At 31.6% G+C, this 21457-nt stretch overlaps 1 protein-coding gene across 1 annotated transcript in view; it reads left to right on the top strand.

The window, feature by feature from the left end:
- Positions 1–21457, top strand: part of LOC108689985 (GPI transamidase component PIG-T) — a 55394-nt gene that overhangs the window by 14566 nt on the left and 19371 nt on the right. Inside the window, exons 2-5 of the mRNA XM_018197009.1 lie at positions 15893–16070; positions 16368–16599; positions 16680–16847; positions 16921–17218. Of these exons, the coding sequence (XP_018052498.1) occupies positions 15893–16070; positions 16368–16599; positions 16680–16847; positions 16921–17218 (876 nt within the window). The remainder of the gene's footprint in view (positions 1–15892; positions 16071–16367; positions 16600–16679; positions 16848–16920; positions 17219–21457) is intronic.

Here is a 21457-nt window from a genome sequence, read left to right as displayed (position 1 = left end):
TCATGCAAATTATATTGTTATTCTGATCTCTAGATTTTTTTAAACAATCTCTTTTTGATGGTATTAAAAATAAGCTCCAAGGAGTATCCGTTATTTAATAAAATGTTGATTATTTTATCGAAATTTATTTATTTCGAAATTTTGGATATGATAACATTCTGTCAAACGAGAATTGAATTTTCTAACTTTTAATTATGAACATCGATTAAATAACTGATTTGGTTTATCATCAACTGACATGAAAAATTATTCTCGATTTGCAATATTGTTAAGCAAAATAGATAAGTTTATTTAATTATATTGAGGAAGACTTTGTGAGTCAAAACGTTTATTGTTAGACTCATATTAATGTTAAAGTAATTTAAAATGTATGTTAAAGTAATTTAAAACGTATATTAAAGTAATTTAAAAATTTTAATTTTTAAAACATCTTGTACATCGTTGATTTTTGATATTTTGCATCGAGCGTTTATTTATATCATTTGTAGTATTATTACACGCTGACCTAAAAATGCGTAGTAAGACCATTTCTTTTAAATTTTACCGTTATAATTTTGATTTCGTTAAATATTATTTTGAATTACAAATTATGTTATTAGTAAAAAAGTGGATAGATATCAATTACAAATTAATTAGATCCATGTCAAAATTACAATTTTTACGACAATATAAAATTAACGTTTTCGATATAACAACGTTAAAATTAACGATTGTTTTCCATTGCATTTAGAATGTTTAAATAATAATATACAAGTCAGTTACTATAAATCAGAATCAAAATTATCGAAAACATTATATGTTTTCAAAAGAAAATTATTAGATATAGAAATTTTTTATTTACGTAGAAATAATGATTCTCTCCAGAAAAAAACTAGCGGAAATTTCATATAATTTATTTAACATTTTACTAGTACACATATGGAATGAAATACATTATCATCACACAAAATGTTTTGATAAATGGTTCAATCTATTTTTGACACATAAGAAATTTCATTAAAAATCTGTATATACAATATAAAAAATTAAATAAAATCAAACCGATTGAGTTTAGTTATAGCATCAATAATGACAATCATCAAAAGTTTTTTAAAGGAGATAATAGTAGAATATATAGATTCTATTAATGAAACATCTTTCAATATAAAAATAGATTCTTTTAATTAAAAAAATGTTTCAACCCTTTAGAAATCACTAATAATAAATGGTTCATTAATTTGACACAGCTATATCATCAGAAGTTTCTTCACTATTCACACTTAGGAGAAAAGTTTAATCTTCCTATTACTTTAAATAAAAAATTAGCTATTCATGAAACAATAAAAGACATTGAATGTATTAAAAGTAAAAATTTATCTAAATTTGTTTCCAAAATTAGAAATACAATTATACCGAGGTTTCACAATGTTCTGCATAAAAATTATAAAAAAAATCCAATAAAAGAAAAAAATAACAGAAATGTATAACTCTACAAAATTATTTCAAAAAAACAATCTAAATATTATATTTACTCAAGCAAAGGTAATGTCACTGTTATTTTATCCAAAGATTTTTATACACAAAAATCGGAAGAATTATTAGATAAACATACACATTCTGTAGTGATGAAAAATCCGGAAAAGATTATTGAAAAAAAGAGTTAATGACTTAATTAAATTATGGGAGAAAAAAGATTATATTTCTAAAAAAGAATCATTTAAATCAAGTGAATGCTATTCTTTCTTAAAAGCTTATGCTGTTCCTAAAATTCACAAAATGTACCGTTTAGAATCATAGTTTTATGGTAAACACAAGCTTTATAAACACAGCTCGCTAGCAAAATTTCTGAATAGTATCATTTCAGACAATATCCCCGAAGTGAGGGGACACATTACCAATAGTTTTGAATTATGTATTATACAATAGTAAGCTATCTGGAGTAATATTGGAAGATTCAGATGTGTTTGTTTCATTAGATATTATTTCATTGTTTACGAACTTTAGATTTGGCAACTTCAGGCAGAAGATGGGAATACATTAAGAAATCTACTTCCTTGCCAAAATCTGACTTTTTAAAAGCATTAGAATTTGTTCTAACGTCTACTTATTTTTAACGACACAATATAGAAATAGATACATGGCATTCCAATGGATTCCCCTCTTTCGTCAATTATTGCATATATTGTTATGCAAGACTTAGAAAATAGCATATTGAGCACATTAGAATTACCAATATACTTTAGATATATGGACGATATATTACTTATTTCCAGGGATGAAATAGAGAATATCCTTACAAAATTTGACACATCATCAAAGACTTAAATTTACAATTGAGATTGAAGAGAACCATGTCTTAATTTTTTGGATAAATAATCTACAAATAAAATTATAAATTGGTTCCATAAAGATACATTTTCTGGAACATTATATTTCATTTTTCGAATCATCTGCAATGTCAAAAAGTAAGAATTATTTATAAGTTTAATTGTGATCATGCTATTTTATTATCTCATCCATCCTTTTATAGAGATAATATTAATAAATTTATTGATAAACAATGGTTTCCCTGTTGATCTAATTTTTGATGAATAAAAGTATAAAAAATCGTTCCGTTAATAATCCAATAATCCCGTTAAAAATCCAAATTTTTAAATTATGGTAAAAAAACAGAAGATAATCGTAATATCACAAAAAAAAAGATCTTATGATAATTTCTTATGTTAAAGAATTTCGATTATATCATTATTTAATAAATTAACAACTATTTTTCGGGTTTAGATCGATAAACAATTTAAACAAAATTATTAAAGTATACACAAAGATATTACGGAATCTTCTCGAAAAAAATCACGTTGTTTATAAAAAAAATTAATTGTAAGAACTGCGATGTATCATACATAGGACAATTAAAAAAGTAACTACAAGAATCAAAGTACATGAATAATATAAAATTGGATTCATCGAAACATTCAGAATATATATTAGAACATAACCACTTTTTCGATTAGGAGAACACAAAAATTTTAGATATTGAATAACTACCATAAAAGATTAATAATAGAAATTATTTATATTAAAGAACAAAAAACGGCATTTATTAATCGATTATTTATTAATCGACACTGAAGTGCTCAATGTCTCATATTTTGACATCTTAAAGGAAATTTCTTAAAAAACAGATTGTTTTACGAATAAAATGCAATTCTAATAGAAATAACAAATAGAATACTTTGTATTCTCCCACCAAACCAGTATTGAATGTGTATATATTTTCGATCATCTTGGGGAAGTGACATATGATTGTTTTTGCTCTTGTCACTTTTGTAATGAAAGAAAAGCGTTATTATATATTGAAAATCTGGAAGAAATATTACACCATTAATGTAAATTTTTGTTTTTTATAAAAAAAAATTTTTTTAGTTAAAATTCCTATTTAATTTAAATTTAATTTGATTTAGACAAGTAATCTTGATTAGTCTTACACTATGGGACTAAACAAAATTTTCACTGTTAAATGAGAATTGGATTTTGTAACTTTTAATCACGGACATCGATTAAATAACTGACTTGGTTTACTATCAATAATAATCATCAACTGATATGAAAAATTATTCTCAATTTGCAATATTGTTAAGCGTAATAGATAAGTTATTTAATTATATTGAGAAAAACTCTGTGAGTCGAAACATTTATTGTTAGATTCATATTAATGGATTCATATTAATATTAAAGTAATTTTAAGATTTTAATAAAACATCTTGTACTACTCGTATATATTTGATTGTTGATTTTTGAATTGTTTTGCTGTGCAAACATCGAGCGTTATTTATTTATATCACTTGTATTATTAACATTCTATTAAGCCAGTAATAGTATCTATTTTTTGGGCAACATGAAAAAAAATTTAAATATCTCGAAGAGGATGTAGATTTTTTTATATCAGTTATAAATTGATTTTTTGTCTTCTTTGATTGAAGTTAGGTCTAGAAAATTTAATTTATCCCCATCAAGCTCAAGTGAATTTTAGTATAGACTTATATTCATTAAGATTTTTTAAAAATATATCAATATTCTATTTTTTAGTGAACAAAGCAATGTCATCAACATACTTAATAAAAATCTAATGTGAACAATAATTTTTCAAGTGTGAATTCTTCTAAATCTTCACATAAGATCCGCTGCAATTGGTCACATATTCTCTGAACATTTCTTGGTGTATCTTATCTCACAAATTATTCTTAACATTATTACGTAAATTTTTTGTTTAATTGATTTGAGTTATGTTTTAATGACTTATTCAAAACTTTTATTAAATTACTGATAATCTGAAATGTAAGATTTGAGTATTTTGTTAGATACGACAGACAGTATTATTATCATTTTATGAATATATATTAACGATACTCTAATTTGCTTCGCATTGCATCTTTTATATTAAATTTATACATTATCGATTTTATTTTTACATTGAAGAAGAATCGAAAAGATTGAAACATTTGTTATTTCTTCTCAAGAATAAAGTATACGAATTTACACATGTCTAATCTGTGTTGGCTCGCACTGGCTGATTTGGATCTTTTATCTTTGGATCTATTCGTTGGAGCCTATATCAAAATTGATACTTATAAAAAATTAAATAAAAATCAACAATTTTTTTATATAAACAAACGGCTGCTACCTAGTGAAAATCGTAATTTTTTTCTTCAAAGTCGTTTTTTCAAAACTGTAATTTATATATTGAGAGTACAAATTAGTTCGATCCGTTCAAAAATGTATTTATTTCAAAACAAAATGAATGAACAGATCAATTAAAGTAGTTGTCCATCGCTGCCTACTACTTTTTCCCAGGCAATTTTCGAATTCCATTTCGAAAAAATGACTCGTCTGGAAGCGATCCAATTTTGGAGCCAATTTTCGATTTCTGCGAAAGAAGTGAATCGGAATTGCTGCATCCTTCGGAACAACCAGTAATCAGAAGGAGCAATGTCTGGAGAATACGGCGGGTGCAGTAAAACATCCCATTTGAGCGTTTCCAAATATTTTTTTACGACTTTAGCGACATGAGGCCGAGCATTGTCATGAAGAAGAATAACTTTATCTTTGCTCGTATTTCGGTAATGCACGGCTCAAATGAATCAATTGTAGCCCGATACCGATCGCCCGTAATGGAATCGCTAGGTTTCAGCAGCTCATGGTAAACAAGACCCTTTTGATCCCAGGTATAGAGCATGATCTTCGAATGAATGTTCGGCCGGGGTGTTGATGTTGAGGTCAATGGCAACGATTGACCGGGCTTAGTATTTTTTTTTCTTGGGATTGTCGTAGAATATCCACTTCTCATCTCCAGTCATAATCCGATGCAAAAAATCTTTTCTCTGTTGTCTTTGAATCAACTGTTCGCAAGTGAAAAATCGCCTTTCAACGTCTCTCGGTTTCAGTTCCTAAAGCACCCAATTTCCTTGTTTTTGAATCATTCCTATGGCTCTCAATCATACAGAAACGGCTTGTTGAGTTACTCCCCAATGATTCTGCAAGCTCCTCTTGCGTTTGACTCTGATCTTCTTCGAGTAATGCCTCTAATTCTTTGTCTTCGAATTTTTTTGGCTGTCCAGAGCGAGGCTTGTCTTCAACGCTGAAATCTCCATCCTTGAAACGTCGAAACCATTCCCTATATGATATATCAGTTGGAGCAGCGTCACCATAAACTTCGATAAGCATTCGATGGGCTTCAACCGCACTTTTCTTCCAATTAAAGCAAAAAATCAAAACCTCCTGCTGCTTGGTTAACACAAAATTCGACATTTCAAACACAGTAAAAATCAAGGTTTTTGTATGAAACTCAAAGCGATATAAATTGAATATTATTAGCAGATAACCTCTCTGAAACCGCCAAAATCAGCTGTCACTATGAACCATTCACAACAGCAGAAGCTATCTTTAGCGAAACAGACCGAATTAATTTGTACTCCCAAAGATTTAAAAAAATTTTTTTAGGTTTATAAGGATGATATTCTATATAAATTAAAAATCTTTTTTTAATTTTTTGGTTCAAGCAAGAATTACAACTATTAGGATGTACACAAAATTGTTATGTCGTAGTAAACCGCCAAATCAAATGTTTTTATTATTTAGAATACTTTTTTTCATATAAAAATTTGTACGTATTCTACAATAATTATATTAAAACATGCAAAAAAGTTTGAAATCGATTAACGTTTCTTATGAAAAAAAATATCATTTTTTTTCTCTAATGTAGCAGACCCTCTTAATCAGAATAAACTAATACATGAATGTTTCGATGACTCTCTTTGGAGTCTTCTTCAGCAATTTGCAATTTATTGATTATTCTTCTTTGGATGTGTAGTCTGAATCAGCATTAAATTTACAGATTTGATTGTAAAATCTCCTCTCTCTCTGTTACATATGTTACTGTAATTGAATTTTCTTTAAATAGTAAAAAAAAAAAAAGATAGAGGAAGTGGCACCTCACATACAAAGAGAACATCTTGAGAGTTCAGATCGAATCATATTAAGCTGTGCTTCAGTATAATGATAAATTGTATTAAAATTGAATTGATTATATAACTATCAGAACGCAACATCGAAACTAGACATTAAATACTGTTTGACAAAACAACCACAGTAGCCAACATTACATCATATTTTCAAGAAAGTATGGAAAGTATAGAGAAGCCATATAGAGATACAAAAATACTCTAACAATCTAAATAGAGATAATGGCTATAACATAAATGAAATATGGAAAATTATTCTCCCGGTTAATGAGGCCTGACCGATTTCCCCCCCTCCCCCACCCACAATTCTTTTCTTCCCGCCACTCCACAAGTAGCGTAATATATAAAAGGAGCGATCCGGAGGAACAGCTCAGTATCAGGCTGTTCCTCGCCCTGAAGTGAACTGCAAGGTTCACGAAACGTTGGCATTCCAAGAATGGATCTGGACACGGAAGAAACCCGCGAAACGCATAATCTTTATATAGAGAGAATTCGTGGAAGTCTCAAGAATATCATTATATAATCTTATTACTATCGCATGTTTACTTTAGAGCGCTAGAAATATAATTGATCAGATTTATGTAATATATGTAATGTAACGTTTCGATCAAAACAAAGTAAAAAACATGTGAGGGAAAAATAAACTAAGGTAATAAACAATTACGAACAAATACAAAAGTTATATAAAGATGGTAGCTAAATCAACATAAACAGTCAAAAAGTTAAAAAAACATAAGTTCCGTTGTTACATTTAATTTAGATCTTTCACAATGCTTATATAATTATGATATATCTTTATAATTATATAAATCTTCCATATCTGTAAATTAATGCTATTCTTGTGCATATATATATATATACACACACACACACACACACACACACACATATATATATAATATGAAAGTATTGTTCTTCATTTATTGAAGAATGGTTTCTACCAATACTTCGATATCATCCCAATTAAAATCATGTTCGAAATTCAATTTGTGCTCTGTAATTATTGAATGATTATTTAAATTCTATTTTATGTGATTAGTGTTCTGAAATCCTATTTTGAGTTTTCTACCTGTCTATCCAATATATGTAACATTGCAGGATCTGCACGAATTATAAATCATTTTTTTCTTTTTTCTATTTTTCTTTTTTTCTCATAATAATGTTTTTTGTATCCTAATAAACCTGCTCAATTTATTTAAGCTTTTGTAAGTCACATTTGTGTTAAACCTTTGTCGATTCTTTTGAATTCATCCGAAATATCTTAATATAAGGAAGAACAAAATGAATTTTATTTTTTCTTTTTAATGTTTTTTTTCTCTTTTGAATTTGTCTATTTATTTGTATATTAAAATTTGTGGATTAAAAATTTTAATTAAAATAAACATATAAATATAAAAAATAAATAAGGATTCTCAATCTTAAACAATAAAATATAAATAAGAGTTCAGCTAAGGCTAATGAGAGTCATACACTGTTGTAAGAGAGAAAAAAAATAGGAGAAGCAGATAAGATGTTACCTTCCTCAGGTGTTACTTTCATTTATTACCACCTCAGGTGGTATCTTCATTTATTTCGACGGTTCGGCTCATTTTGGAATCTTCATCAGCGATTACAAAACCAAAAAAATTCATCCATTGAGAGCAAGTCACTTACAGATTGGCAGAAATGCACTTATTACTGCATCAATTTAAAATTTACCATTATAATGCAAGAAAAAATGTCAAATAATAAAAACAGATAACTCACTTCAATGAGAAACGAAAAAAAAGAAACTCAGAAATAATGATTCACAATCGTATTAACAGTTAGAAAAGTTACACTGTATATTAAATATATATCGTTCTTCTGAATATGATTTCACGTATGTATGTAACACGTCATTTAAAATTGAACGTTACACTATGACAAGGGGATAACAAGCGTTGGAAATAAATATAACTAAGAGCACCTGTAATATAATAAGTTCAAATGTCAATTTTGTTTAAAACACATTCAATAAGGAGGCATGAATGATGCAAACACTCAGTGTCCGTTTTTAAGTTAAGTCCATTCTTTTGCATATAAATGTGAGACATTTCTGAATTTAATCATTTATTGAGAAATCTTTCCCTGTCAAGAATTGTACATTCTCCCAATCGAAATCGATAGTTAAAACCAAGTTGATGTTCTGTGATTATTAACTGGTTTCTATTACTACTTTTTATGTGGTTTCGATGCTCGAATATTCTAGTGCCTAATTTTCGACCTGTTTTTGGACCAACGTACGAAATACATTTCACAGTCTTTGCACGGAATTTTGTAAACCACATTTTTATTGTACAATTGTGGTCCTTTTGTTCTTTAATGAACCTATTGTATTTAGTTTATTCAAACTGAAAAAAGATTAATATTCTTGATGATGGAAAAAATTTCTCAGAAACGGTTAAAACAAGGTAGAATGAATTATGACATTCGTTAATTGACATAGTATTATTATTCCTCTTCGTCAGTAATTTATGGAATAAAAGTTTTAATCGAGAATTGATAATGTTGAAAATAAAGTCAATCGGATAGTCAATAATTTAATAAAGTATTGATTATAAACTTAGTATTCTTAGAGAATTACACACATGTGGAAAGTCCACCGATATAAAAATACAAAATACGTGATCGAGACACTTCCTTAAATTAAATATTGAATACAATAGTCTTCAAAGTAAAATGATTTGATAGAGAATAAATCTCGATGTCACCAATATGACGATCTGAGTAACAATGATCAACACAGACAAAACGTTTTCTATAATATATATGATATCTCTAGAAAGATATCTAGAAGAAATTGTCTCATTGCACGATCTAAATCATTTAGTTTGATAACCAGCATGAGCAATATTCACAATATTTTTCATAAGAGATTTGAGAAATAAACAGAAGATTTATTACATTGATGGCTCAGAAGAAAGCTGAAAAGTTTGTCAATTTATAAGAAGAACGTCAGAAATAAAAAGATTTTTTTATCTCTAACTATCGCGCTTGACTCTTATATGTCCGCTCCATTTTGTAATTAATTTTAAGATTAAAGAGTCTAAAATTGTTTAATTTTGATTGGAATAAAAGAGTAGCAAGAAACACACTGTATTACTTTGCGTACCAACGACATTGCTATATTCTCAATCGTTCTTGGTATTTTCTATTTTTGTTTGATTTTAGAAAATCCGTAAGAAGACTTTTTGGAATATTTTCAATATGCTAAATCACGCTTGGTTAACTGAGATATGTCTTTTAATGCGCGCCAAAATGAATTTTCTGTCTTGAAATACAAACTCTATTGAACTACTACAAATTATCAATTTAACAATTTAATGCTTTTTCGTCTCTTAGAACTTCGTCTCTTAGATCTTAATAATGTTGAGTGACATATTAAAATCTATAAATAATTAATTCTTATTGCAAAAATTATTTTATTATATCAGTATTATTAAGACCATTTTAAGATGCGAAAAAGCATCAAATTGTTAAATTTCTGGTCAATTTAACTCGTGATATTACTGCGGTAGTTTAGTAGAATTTTATTATATTTCATCAGTATTATATTTCACTTTAAATTGTAGTACAATCTCGCATGCTCGCTCTATACTCGGACTCGATCGAACACGTTCTCTCTAACTGGAAACGAGACATACAACACGCCGCCACTGCGATTGAATTATCCTCCTGAGCTCTAGTGAGAAATAATTGCGCACTAAATTCGAATATGAACGGATAAGCGTGAATTTATCGCCCATCAAGACACTACTAATCTTCTTTGGCTAACGTGACGTCTATCGGAAATTTGCAGAGTTTGAAAATAGATCGCTTAGTTGTTAGCCGTTAATAGTGCGTAAGGTAACAACTCATACCAAGTCATCTTTACCAATATATACTTCAATCACTCATCCGATTCGCCATTTCATTGGTCGTAGATTATTTTCTTGTATCAATATGAGATTGTTTATCTTGAGGTTCTCTTATCATGCTTGCCATTTGACATGGAGATTGGCTACGTATTCGGACGCCGGATACATCAGTTTCAGAAATGCCCATTAATGGCTCGCCTATAAAAAAGTGACCAGGGATAAACAGTTGCAGGTCCAGCGGGTCTGATAACAAAGGTGATAAAGGTCTTGAGTTGAGACTTCCATTTGGACTAAATTGACAACTCCTCGAATGTAAACAGAGTGTTGCCCATTACGCATTTCAAATAGTATTTACAGGATTTCACTCCAGCTTCCCATAGACCTTCTAATTGTAGAGAGTATGGCGAAATGAAATTCCATTCAACATCCATTTCTTGCACCATCGACTGATCCGTCAAGAGTTAGAAGAATTGTACCTTTATTCATTCAGTGAATAAGGTATAATTCTTCTAATTCTCGCTTGGCGTCCACAAAATTAATTGGCGTTGTCACTACAAATTTACGAAATAATCCCCATCGACCTACGAATCTGCGCAATATGCTGTCGTCGATAAATCACTGCTTCTAAATGAATCGCTCTGGTAGCAAAACAAATAAACAATGCAACATGACTACATATCTTTCTATCGCATCCCTTATTGAGTAACATGATAGGACCAACGAAGTCAGAATAATGGAGAAGACTCGTGAAGATTTAATCCTATCACCGGGCAAAGTAGTACATCGTTCAAAGACACGTCCTTATTATTCTTTGCTGATGCGTCGAAAACAACGCATAATTACTATTACTTTGCTTGAGTACGCCATGATAAGGAAGATACACAGTTTCTGAATTGTTAACTGGCTCGGGCATAATCGATATATGTTCCATTCTATTGGGAGTATAAATAAGTTTCCGCCGTTTTTTATCAAAAATTAAGCATTTATTGTGAAAGAACGGTACATAATGTTTCAAAGTAATGGTCATGGCTAGCCACTACTTTTTCTTTCTGGTAGCATGTGGATACCGCGAAAGAACGCTTCATCTTTTGAGGCTATCCAATCATCGATATCAATCGATACAATTTTTGGTATCTTCATATGATGTGAAGTGCTGCTCAGACAGGCCATGCGTCATCGAGCGAAACAAGTGTCGGAAGGAGCAATGTCTGGAGAACACGACGGGTAGGGTAGAACTTCCCATTTGAATGTTTCTAAGTAGATTTTGACCGGCGCCGCAACATGTGGTCGAGCATTATCATGCAGGAGAATAATTTTGTCATGCCTGGAGTAATAGTGGGCGCGTTTTTCCTTGAGTGCTCGGCTCAATCTCATCAATTGTGTTCGGTAGAGAGCCCCAGTAATGGTCTCGTTCGATTTGAGCAACTTATGATACACGACACCAAGCTGATCTCACCAAATACACAACATGAGTTTTATTCCATGAATATTCGGTTTGGCTGTCGATATTGAAATATGGCCAGGTGATCCCCATTTCTTCTTTTTTGGGTTACCGTAGTGGATCCATTTTTCATCACCAGTGACTGTACGATGCAAAAAAATCCTTTCGTTTATGCCTGGCAAGCAGCATTTCACAAATCGGTGAAAAATCGGCGTTTCTCGACTTCAGTTCATATGGAACCCAATTCCCTTGCTTTTGAATCATTCCCAATGATTTCAAACGATATGAAATTGTTTATTGAGTCACTCCTAATGTAAGAGCAAGTTCTTTTTGGCACGAATCTTCATTCAATAATACTTCCAATTCCGCGTCTTCGTACACTTTCGGCTACGTTCTTTGTTTTCGACGTCAAATCACCGTTCTTAAACTTTTGAAACCACTCACGACAACTTCTCTCACTTAAGGCAGCATCACCATATGCTTCTACAATCTATGAGCCTCAGCTGCAGATTTCTTCAAATTAAAGAAATAAATCAAAAGTTCCCGCAAATGACGCTTATTCGGCTCAAAACTCGACATTTTCGTACAAAAAAAATATATGATGCTGATACAAAATCGCTAATATTTCAAGGTTATGATGTTGCTAGATGTCCAATCTTACGATATATCGTTTTATATCAAACAATTTTAACTTATAGTTTATTAGTAGCGCCATCTTTTGCAAACGGCGGAAACTTATTTGTACTTCCAATATATATTCCGACATAAATTTGATGTATTGATCGTGAAACATTTCGTTGCCTTTAAGCTTGCGTTCCAATTATTCTAATCTCTTTATAGCAATTTCTTGATTGTTACCGATAAACGTATTCTTCTCGCGAACCTTCTGGCAACCTAACCTAATTATGAATTTTGCTTGGATAATGCTCTATAATTCGCAATACTTGTTGTCTGCTGATAATCCTCGTGTCTTGTTATCGTCTTAATTTTCTAATTTCCAAAAATTCTCTAAATCTTTGTCTAATGAATTTACGTTTTTCAATGAACAAGTCAATACACTCAACACGTTTTGCTTGCAAGTTTGAATCTTCAGACTAATTGACGGCATTGAATTGATCATTAGCCATCGAATTTGATATTTTAATTGGTAAAATTAATTGACTCTCGCCAATTTCGATCGTGCTTGTTTCTAGTAAATCGTTTCTAGAAAAATTCCGCGCCGATTAGCATATCAATCGGACCAATTTTATAGAATTCAGAGTCAGCTAGGTTGAGATTATTCGGAATCCTCATCCGCTCGCAAGCTATTTCTTCACAAATTTTTTATTATTCTCAGTACAATCACATTGAGAATTAATTTCTAAAAAACTAGAACACTTCGATTTAATATATCTCGCACGTATGATAGATTTTGTTCTCTTCCGTTAAATCCCATAGTATTGTTTCGTTTTAAGCCTGTTCTATTGTGTGCCGCTTGTATAATAAAATTCGCTTCGCTCGCGCTATCCAGAAACACTCGTAACAACGCGCTAAAACCATTTCATAGGATCATCTCAATCATAATACCTGACGAGTTCTGGATTTGTTTGGCGGAATGATAACCGGATATGCTATTAGCCGGTTACTCGGCGCTCGATTTATTCAAGGATTCTGTAACTCCTGACTTTGTCTGGGAAGCTTTATTTTTCGGTAAGTGACACAACGTGTTCCGTCGTTCTTTGCAGTGCTCCAGCTTACAAGTTTTCACATAATGGTCGTTTTTTTAGACAATTTATACACAACTTCAATTGTCTAACCTCCTTGATTCGATCAGCTATGGATAATTCTTGCAAAATTTCTTGCAAAAATATATGTAATTCTGTTACAAAAGTAACACTTACCTGAACTTAAAGAAGCCGTAAGAGTAAGTTTTTTTAGTTTTGGAATTTATCGCCAAGGTTCCCCCTTACTGTTTGCTTTCTTTGATAGTCTTTTCTATTTCGTCCATGACTCGATTCGCTCTCATCGTCTTTTTAAGAATTCCAACATCCAACCAGCTTTGCACTCTCGTTTGATTTGATTTCTTTCTCTCATGTTCGGAGCATTCTTATATCAAGGTGTCCTGGTGTCCATCATATGCAAAACAAGTTCGTCCCAGGCCTCTGTAGGAGATCCTAGCACCTTTAATACTCTCAAATATCTGGAAGTATAATCAATTAGCTCCTGCAGTCTTCACTCTTTCGTTACCGTAAGCATCATGAATAAGCAATGTATATGCCTTTTCTATAACGACCTAGGATCGTCGTAACGTTGCTGTAATAATTCCCACGCCGTAACATTGTTTTGACTCGTTAACTATAGATTCTATTATCTTTAGCGTCGCCCGAAATAGCCAAAACTAAATATTGAAATTTCTCTATACTAGATGAATTCGATTTATCGTATATAATAAAACAAAAGCTATCCGAGAAACTCTTTCATTCCTCGATTTTACCAAAATGCGGAAGCTTAATGATGGATAATTTGACTCTGGCGTCTGTATTAACCTATCCCGCGGCACTAGCGACATGATCGAGAATCTTTTGTTTGACGCGAAAGTATGGCCGCCAATGCACCATTCTCGCTTGAAGGTATCATGGCCGTAGCATCGCTTTGCGAACTGCGTCCCAACTGCTGCATTAACTCGATTTGTTGTTGTAACAATTGCATGATTGCGTCGGAATTACTTGTTTCAACACTTCCCGATGGCGTTTTTAGAGCTTCAAAAAAGATTTGATCTCAAAATATTTCCGCTCGAAAACCTCTTTTTCCTGCGTATCGTCCTCGGAATTCACTTACCTTTTCTAATAGTTGCCTCATAATCTCGATATAATATTTCTTCTAACTCGTCTAGCCTTATCTTGTTTTCGATTAAGTTCAATTCCTTTCTCAATTACTTTATTATATATATTACTTTATTATATATATTACTTTATTATATATATTAGTAAACAATCTGTGCTGTTCTCAGTCGTGTGAGCTTTGCCTCCACATAACCACGCGTTTTGCGTAAACTGGCGGAGATCTCTTCCAATATCTTGGTTATCGTATCTTGCCGATTTGCTCGCGTTGCTGTCAATGCGTTTTTTATCCGGACCATAGAACTGTGCTTGAGTTCTCGATCTGTTCCAAGGACCAATGTTGAATTGCGAATGAATAGACCTTGTAATAACTTGTAACAATTATTATATTTCATTTTAAATGCAGTGAAATCTCACATGCTCGCTCTGTTCGGACTCGGACTCGTTCGAACCGGAAATGAACAAGGTGTATAACGCCACCTACCGTTGTGATTGCCAAGCGAGTTGTTCCCCTGAGTTCTAGTGACAAATAATCGTGCGCTAAATTCGAATATGAACAAATACACACAGATAAAGCGTGAACAGAGGGAATATTTCTGAATTAATAAAAAGTATGAGGCATTGAAATCTTTATGTATAGCTGCAATAAAGATAAAAAAAATAGCATTCCGCACATACTGGGTACATATGTATCCAATATGACTTAAGTATACATTTCCCTCTTTTTCTTTAAAAAAAAATGTTACAATCAATGTGTGTACATTCGGTATGCCTAGATTGGCCATATTGGTTCTACCTTACAAAGAGTTTTCTCTCTTTGATTATAAACAATAAACATAAAAGTTTTGACAAAAATATAAATAAAAAACTGAATGTATAATAATGTCATAAAATATGAATATAGAGCTACAATAACATGAACTATTAAAATTAATAATCATTTTGGTAATTATAAAAAACAATTACTATCTACAAAATATATCACGACATTCTGTGTTTGCTTCATTAACGATAACAGAATGGACAAATTAAGCAATAAATTAATACAATCAAATTAGACGGATAATCTGCATGCGAACTACTACTGTTATCTGTTGAATTAATCATGTAATTATTTATAAATAGCACATAGGATGTTTTGAATATATGCCCTTGTTATATCCGATTACCTTATTATTGTTATTAATAATAATTGAACTTTCTTTTTCACTAAACAAAGAGTGACTTATTGTGATTTAAAAAAGATAATATTTTTAGTTCAACATTCACATCTTTTTCCAAGAGGATTGGGTGAAATTATAGGTCGTCATAATGTTGACGAATTGCATGTTACTCTAACGGAAGGTTTGTGGAATTATCAAAAGTGGGGATATCCTTTTCACGATGCTGGACCTGGTGCTGAAGTCATTGCTTGGTTCAATAAAGACATAACAAAGTAAGAGATAGTACCAAAAAATATAAAATTTCTAGGACTAACAATAAGTGATAATTATATGTAGTATCCATAAATCTCAAAAATTATATTGCAAAGCAATTGAATTTGAGATATTATAAGATCAACAATCATATGATTGAACTTATTCGATATCTAGCTCTATGGTTTGAATTTAATTTTGATATATCGTAGTTTCACAAAAACATTAAACTAAAAAATATTTGGTCACTTGTGTCACAATTTCAACTGTGCAAGAAATAAAGCATAGTATATAACATGTTATATTTTTTTTCCTAGCATAGAGGAGGAATGGAAAGGTCTAACAAATGCTTTAGCTGGATTACTCTGTGCGTCTCTGAATTTTGTTGACACCTCCAATAGCATGTCGCCAGAGTTTACCTTCCGTCTCACTAGTGTTACAGATAGACCAGTAAATTCTAGTAATTTGCGTTATTCGTCATTACCGAGAGAGATAGTGTGTACCGAGAATCTAACACCATTTAAAAAACTATTACCTTGCGACTCCAAGGTATTCACAAATTATATATCATACTACTACATATATTAATTCATTATATTAATTTATTAATCATTTGTCTTTTCTTCTAGAGAGGTCTAGCTATGTTGTTAAATTCTGCGCATATTCATAATACAAATTATCATTCCATTGGGATACATTTTCGCTCAATATGTCGTAACGTAGCCTGTACGATGACATCTTTAGAACTGCGACAAACTGTTTCCTTGATATATGATACAATGGTAGATGCGAATCAGGTAAGTTGATCTACATGATGTCATTATTACAAATTATATATTTGATGATTATTCACGCCTTTAATTCGCATAGGATTGGTCGATACGAAAATTTTTTGGAATGGGACTTAAAGGTGCATGTCCGCTTGCAACATTAAGTAATATTTATGTTGATATATCAGATAACAATACGAATCACATATATGAATTAATGCCATCGCCGAGTACAAAAATCGTTAGCTTGCGAGGTGGACAGCAAAATGAAATAGCAGTATATGACATCAGAGCTCATTCCAGCAAAGGAATATTTAATATCGCTGCAGTACATAGTGCACTAAAAAATAACGCAATATATTATCCTTCAATCCTCTACGCAAATAGGTATATTATTGGTATGTTTTACATAAAAAAAGTTCTTATAAATATATCTATATTTTTGTTACACATACAAGATGACCAATTTAATATTTCATCCCAAATATCTTCTTTTTCTACACTTTTCAAAAAAATGTTTTAGATGAAAGAGGAACGATTTCGAGAGAGACATATTTTGATGACGTAGTTTTTGACGTTAGATTTTGATGATGTAGTTTTTCTTTTCCATATGCAGGCACCAAAAATATATGAAGGCCATTTCCACTTTTTTAAATGGAATTGTGTGATTTTTTATATAATATAATTTTTTCAATTATTTTGTATATAAAAGATGTGACTATGTAGGCAAGGATAATTTTTTTAATAAGCAATTGTGTTTTCTTTACACTATATATAATTGATTAAGCTCATGATAACGTTTATAAAATTATTAAAGTACAATTATCAAACAATAGTTTAGAGAGATTTAATATTTCGTGTTAACATGTATCAAAATAAAATATAAAATATCTCGTAAACTGATTTTTTTTATATTATATCTATATCTTAATACTTTTATATATAGAATTTTGAGAGATAAACCAATGAATATATACGTTTTACGTTTTTATTTCTTGTACACTTATAAAAGCGAGATATCGATCTTGCTCTTGTGAAAATAGTCGGCTTGCATCGCTATATCGCTTCGTAATGTCTTAACTTAATGTCTGTGTCGCTTCGTGAAAATCTGAGCACGCTTCTGCGAAGAGTGTCATTATATAGAATTTTTCGTGGCCATTTGCGACCAATCGTCGTTATTATCGCGAAGTTCGTTGATTGGTCGCGCTATTCTTCAAGGCCACCACACAAACATTGTCGTAACACCTTATGTCATCTTATGTCATCCATCAGACATAACATAAATAACGCACAGAAAAGAATATAATATAAGGAGTGATTAAGAACTCATGTTGTTTTTCTTTGTACGTTGTTTACGTTATGTGCCAAACGCGGCTATCCACTTTGATGATTTCGGCTTAGTAAAGCAAGGTGTGCACGCGCGCGCGCACATGTAGTGGGCATATTAGAAGAATCACATTATGATAAAAAACATCACACAATTCCATTTAAAAAAGAGAAAGATCTTCATACTTTTCTTCCTGTAAAAAAAAAAATATGACCAAAATAGGTTAATATTAATAATAATGGAAGCTCCGATAACCTTGATCTTGACATATATTGTCATGATCTTGAATGACCTCCAACAAGTCTTAGCCGTCACTCATTATTTGTTAAGAAGTTATTAACAAAAGAAGTTCAACTATGTAACACGAAAATTACCTGCTTTAAAATATGTTTGATAGTCGTGCATTACAGGGGATGCCGTGAGAGTTGAAGATCGCGACTTTGTCGTCGACCTATGTCGTCAAGGTCATGACTTTGAAAAACCTCCAACAGGTTTTAGGTGGCTTTCGACTCTCCCCCTCTGCTCCCCCTTGCAAAGGGGCGCACGACTCTCACCCCCCCTTCCCCTCTGCTTCAGGGGCGTACAACTCTCATCTTCGACTCTCATCCCTGCAAAGGGACGCACAACTCTCATCTTCGACTCACCTCCTCCTCTCCCCCTCCCCCTTAACCTTTTTATACTTATACTTTTGACAAGCGTATTGAACATTTTTTAAAAATAATAAGTAAATTATATCCGTTGGAATCGTTAAATAATTCTATATTTTTGTTACACATACAAGATATTCAGTATTCATTTGACAGTATTGTCATTTGATATTTTTCAATATTATACAATATTATAGCAGAAATAAAATTATTTTTTCAAACTTTTTTTGTTAATAACTTTTTAACAAAGAACGAGCGACGGCTAAAACCTGTTGGAGGTTATTCAGGGTCATGACTTTGACAACATACTATATGTCAAGGTCAAAGTTATCGAAGATAAGAAGGTTGCGCTTCCGTTATTATTATTTACCTCAAAATATGTTTCTCACGAAACGTTCCTCTTTCATGTAAAACATTTATTTTGTAAAAGACGTACGAAAAGAGATATTTGGAATGCAACATTAAAATGATCCACCCTGTACTCATATTTTGTGCGTGCGTGCGTGCGTGCGTATGTATAAGACGTTTTTATTCCTCCCAATTCTACGCCCCCAATGTGGCCCGGATCTTACTTAAGAAATATCCTCTGTGCACACACACACACACACACACACACACACACACACACACACGCGCGCGCATGCATGCACATACATATAATAAAAATACATAATATATAATATATATACGTACGTACATATATATACATATATATATAGTCAGGGCCAAATGTTCCCATTAAAAAAATAGATTGCAACCTTTTTAAGTCTTGACTATACATACGAACAATCATCATGGATAGACTGTTACACTTTTTTTTTCGATGATTTTCGGAATATGTAAAATTTTTCAGAGCTCATGCGATCCACTATCTATAAATTGCTTGTAACAAGCACTTATGCTGTCAAAATGATATGATGATGGAATCGAAGTATACAAGGTGAAATCAAGAAATGTATGTTATGTGAAATACTGAATACGCGAAAAATACTTAAAATATCAATTGGATACTGCAAGATCATGGTAAATATAAAAAAAAAGTTAAGCCAAATGGACAATTTTGTTTAATAAATTTATTACAATAACATTTTCAACGCGTTAAAAATTAATATAAGATGACGTAATAAACTAATATAATATACAGGGTGTCTTAACTATTCATCACACCCTACCTCCCCCCTCCCTTTTATCTCGGAAAGCATTTTAGAAAAAAAAACGTTTCAGATAAAAGTTGTGGGGTTCTAAATAATCTATTTAGTAAATCATTCTGACCTTGGCGTCATCATGGTCAGAGCAATGTCACTTTGTATTTTTTAAACGGAATTCCCTATTTTTCCTTGCATATTCTTGTAGTACCTCGAGAACTTTTCAAAACACTATATATTAAGTGTACAACTTTGCTTCCGCCATTTTCCAATAGATGGCTTTAGCGGTAAGTGGTGGTCGAAATAAATAGATCATAGACGTCATACAATAAACTTGGGCATCTGTTAACATAACCCTATAGAAACATTAGTCGATTTGTGTCTGCATCATAAAGTTATTCTCGATTGAAAATGTTAGTTTACGAGCCAAATTCTCGTCATTTGGGGGGGGTTTTAATTTTTTGCTTCAATATGAAGAAATCTGCGGCTAAGGCTCATCGAATGCTCTCAAATATTTATGGTGAGACCGCTATTAGTGAAAGAACGTGTCGTGAGTGGTTTCAACGCTTCAAGAACGGTGATTTTGACGTCCAAGGTCATGCTCTGTATTTGGTGGGACCAGCTCGGCGTAGTGTATTATGAACTGTTAAAACCGACTGAAACAATCACAGGCGATCGGTATCGAACGCAATTGATGCGTTTGAGCCGAGCATTGAAAGACAAACGGCCGCAATACAACGAGAGACACGATAAAGTGATTTTGCAGCATGATAATGCTCGACCCCATGTTGCGAAAGTAGTCAAGACATACTTGGAAACATTGAAATGAGAAGTCCTACCCTACCCGCCGTATTCTCCAGACGTTGCTCCCTCTGACTATCACTTGTTTCGATCAATGGCACACGGCCTGGCTGACTAGCCCTTCCGGTCTTATGAAGAAGTAACAAATTGGATCGATTCGTGGATAGCCTCAAAAGATGATCAGTTTTTTCGACGCGGAATTCGTACGCTACCCGAAAGATGGGAGAAAGTAGTGGCCAGCGATGGACAATACTTTGAATCATAAATGTATAACCAGTTTTTTACAATAAAGCCTCAAATTTCGGAAAAAAACGGCGGAAGCAAAGTTGTACACCTTATATATAATAATATAATAACTATACATATATAATAAAATATTTTTTCATGAAGTATTTTTCGAATTATAAGGCTTGAAAGTTACAGTAATTCCGATATTAGCACTACGCATGGTGTTCAACCAAAACCTCTTGGATATTGTTCAGGATCATATCCTGAATAATATTCGTTAAGATCAAGGTCATTAGAGATTTCTTTTATTTTCAATTTTATGTAGAAATGAATTTTTAGTACAAAAATGGAAAAAAGAGGAACAACTTTCAATGAGTTTTGCCTTGATTTACAGTTTTCTCACAAAATAATCTTTTTATTTCATTCAATGTCTGGATAACATAATTATAATATCATAATTAAAAAAAAGTATAATCAATAATAGTAACG

This window comes from Atta colombica, unplaced genomic scaffold, assembly GCF_001594045.1.
Source record: "Atta colombica isolate Treedump-2 unplaced genomic scaffold, Acol1.0 scaffold29, whole genome shotgun sequence".
Classification (NCBI taxonomy): domain Eukaryota; kingdom Metazoa; phylum Arthropoda; class Insecta; order Hymenoptera; family Formicidae; genus Atta; species Atta colombica.
The sequence above is the reverse complement of the archived record's forward strand: the minus strand, read 5'-3'. Positions and strand labels throughout refer to the sequence as shown.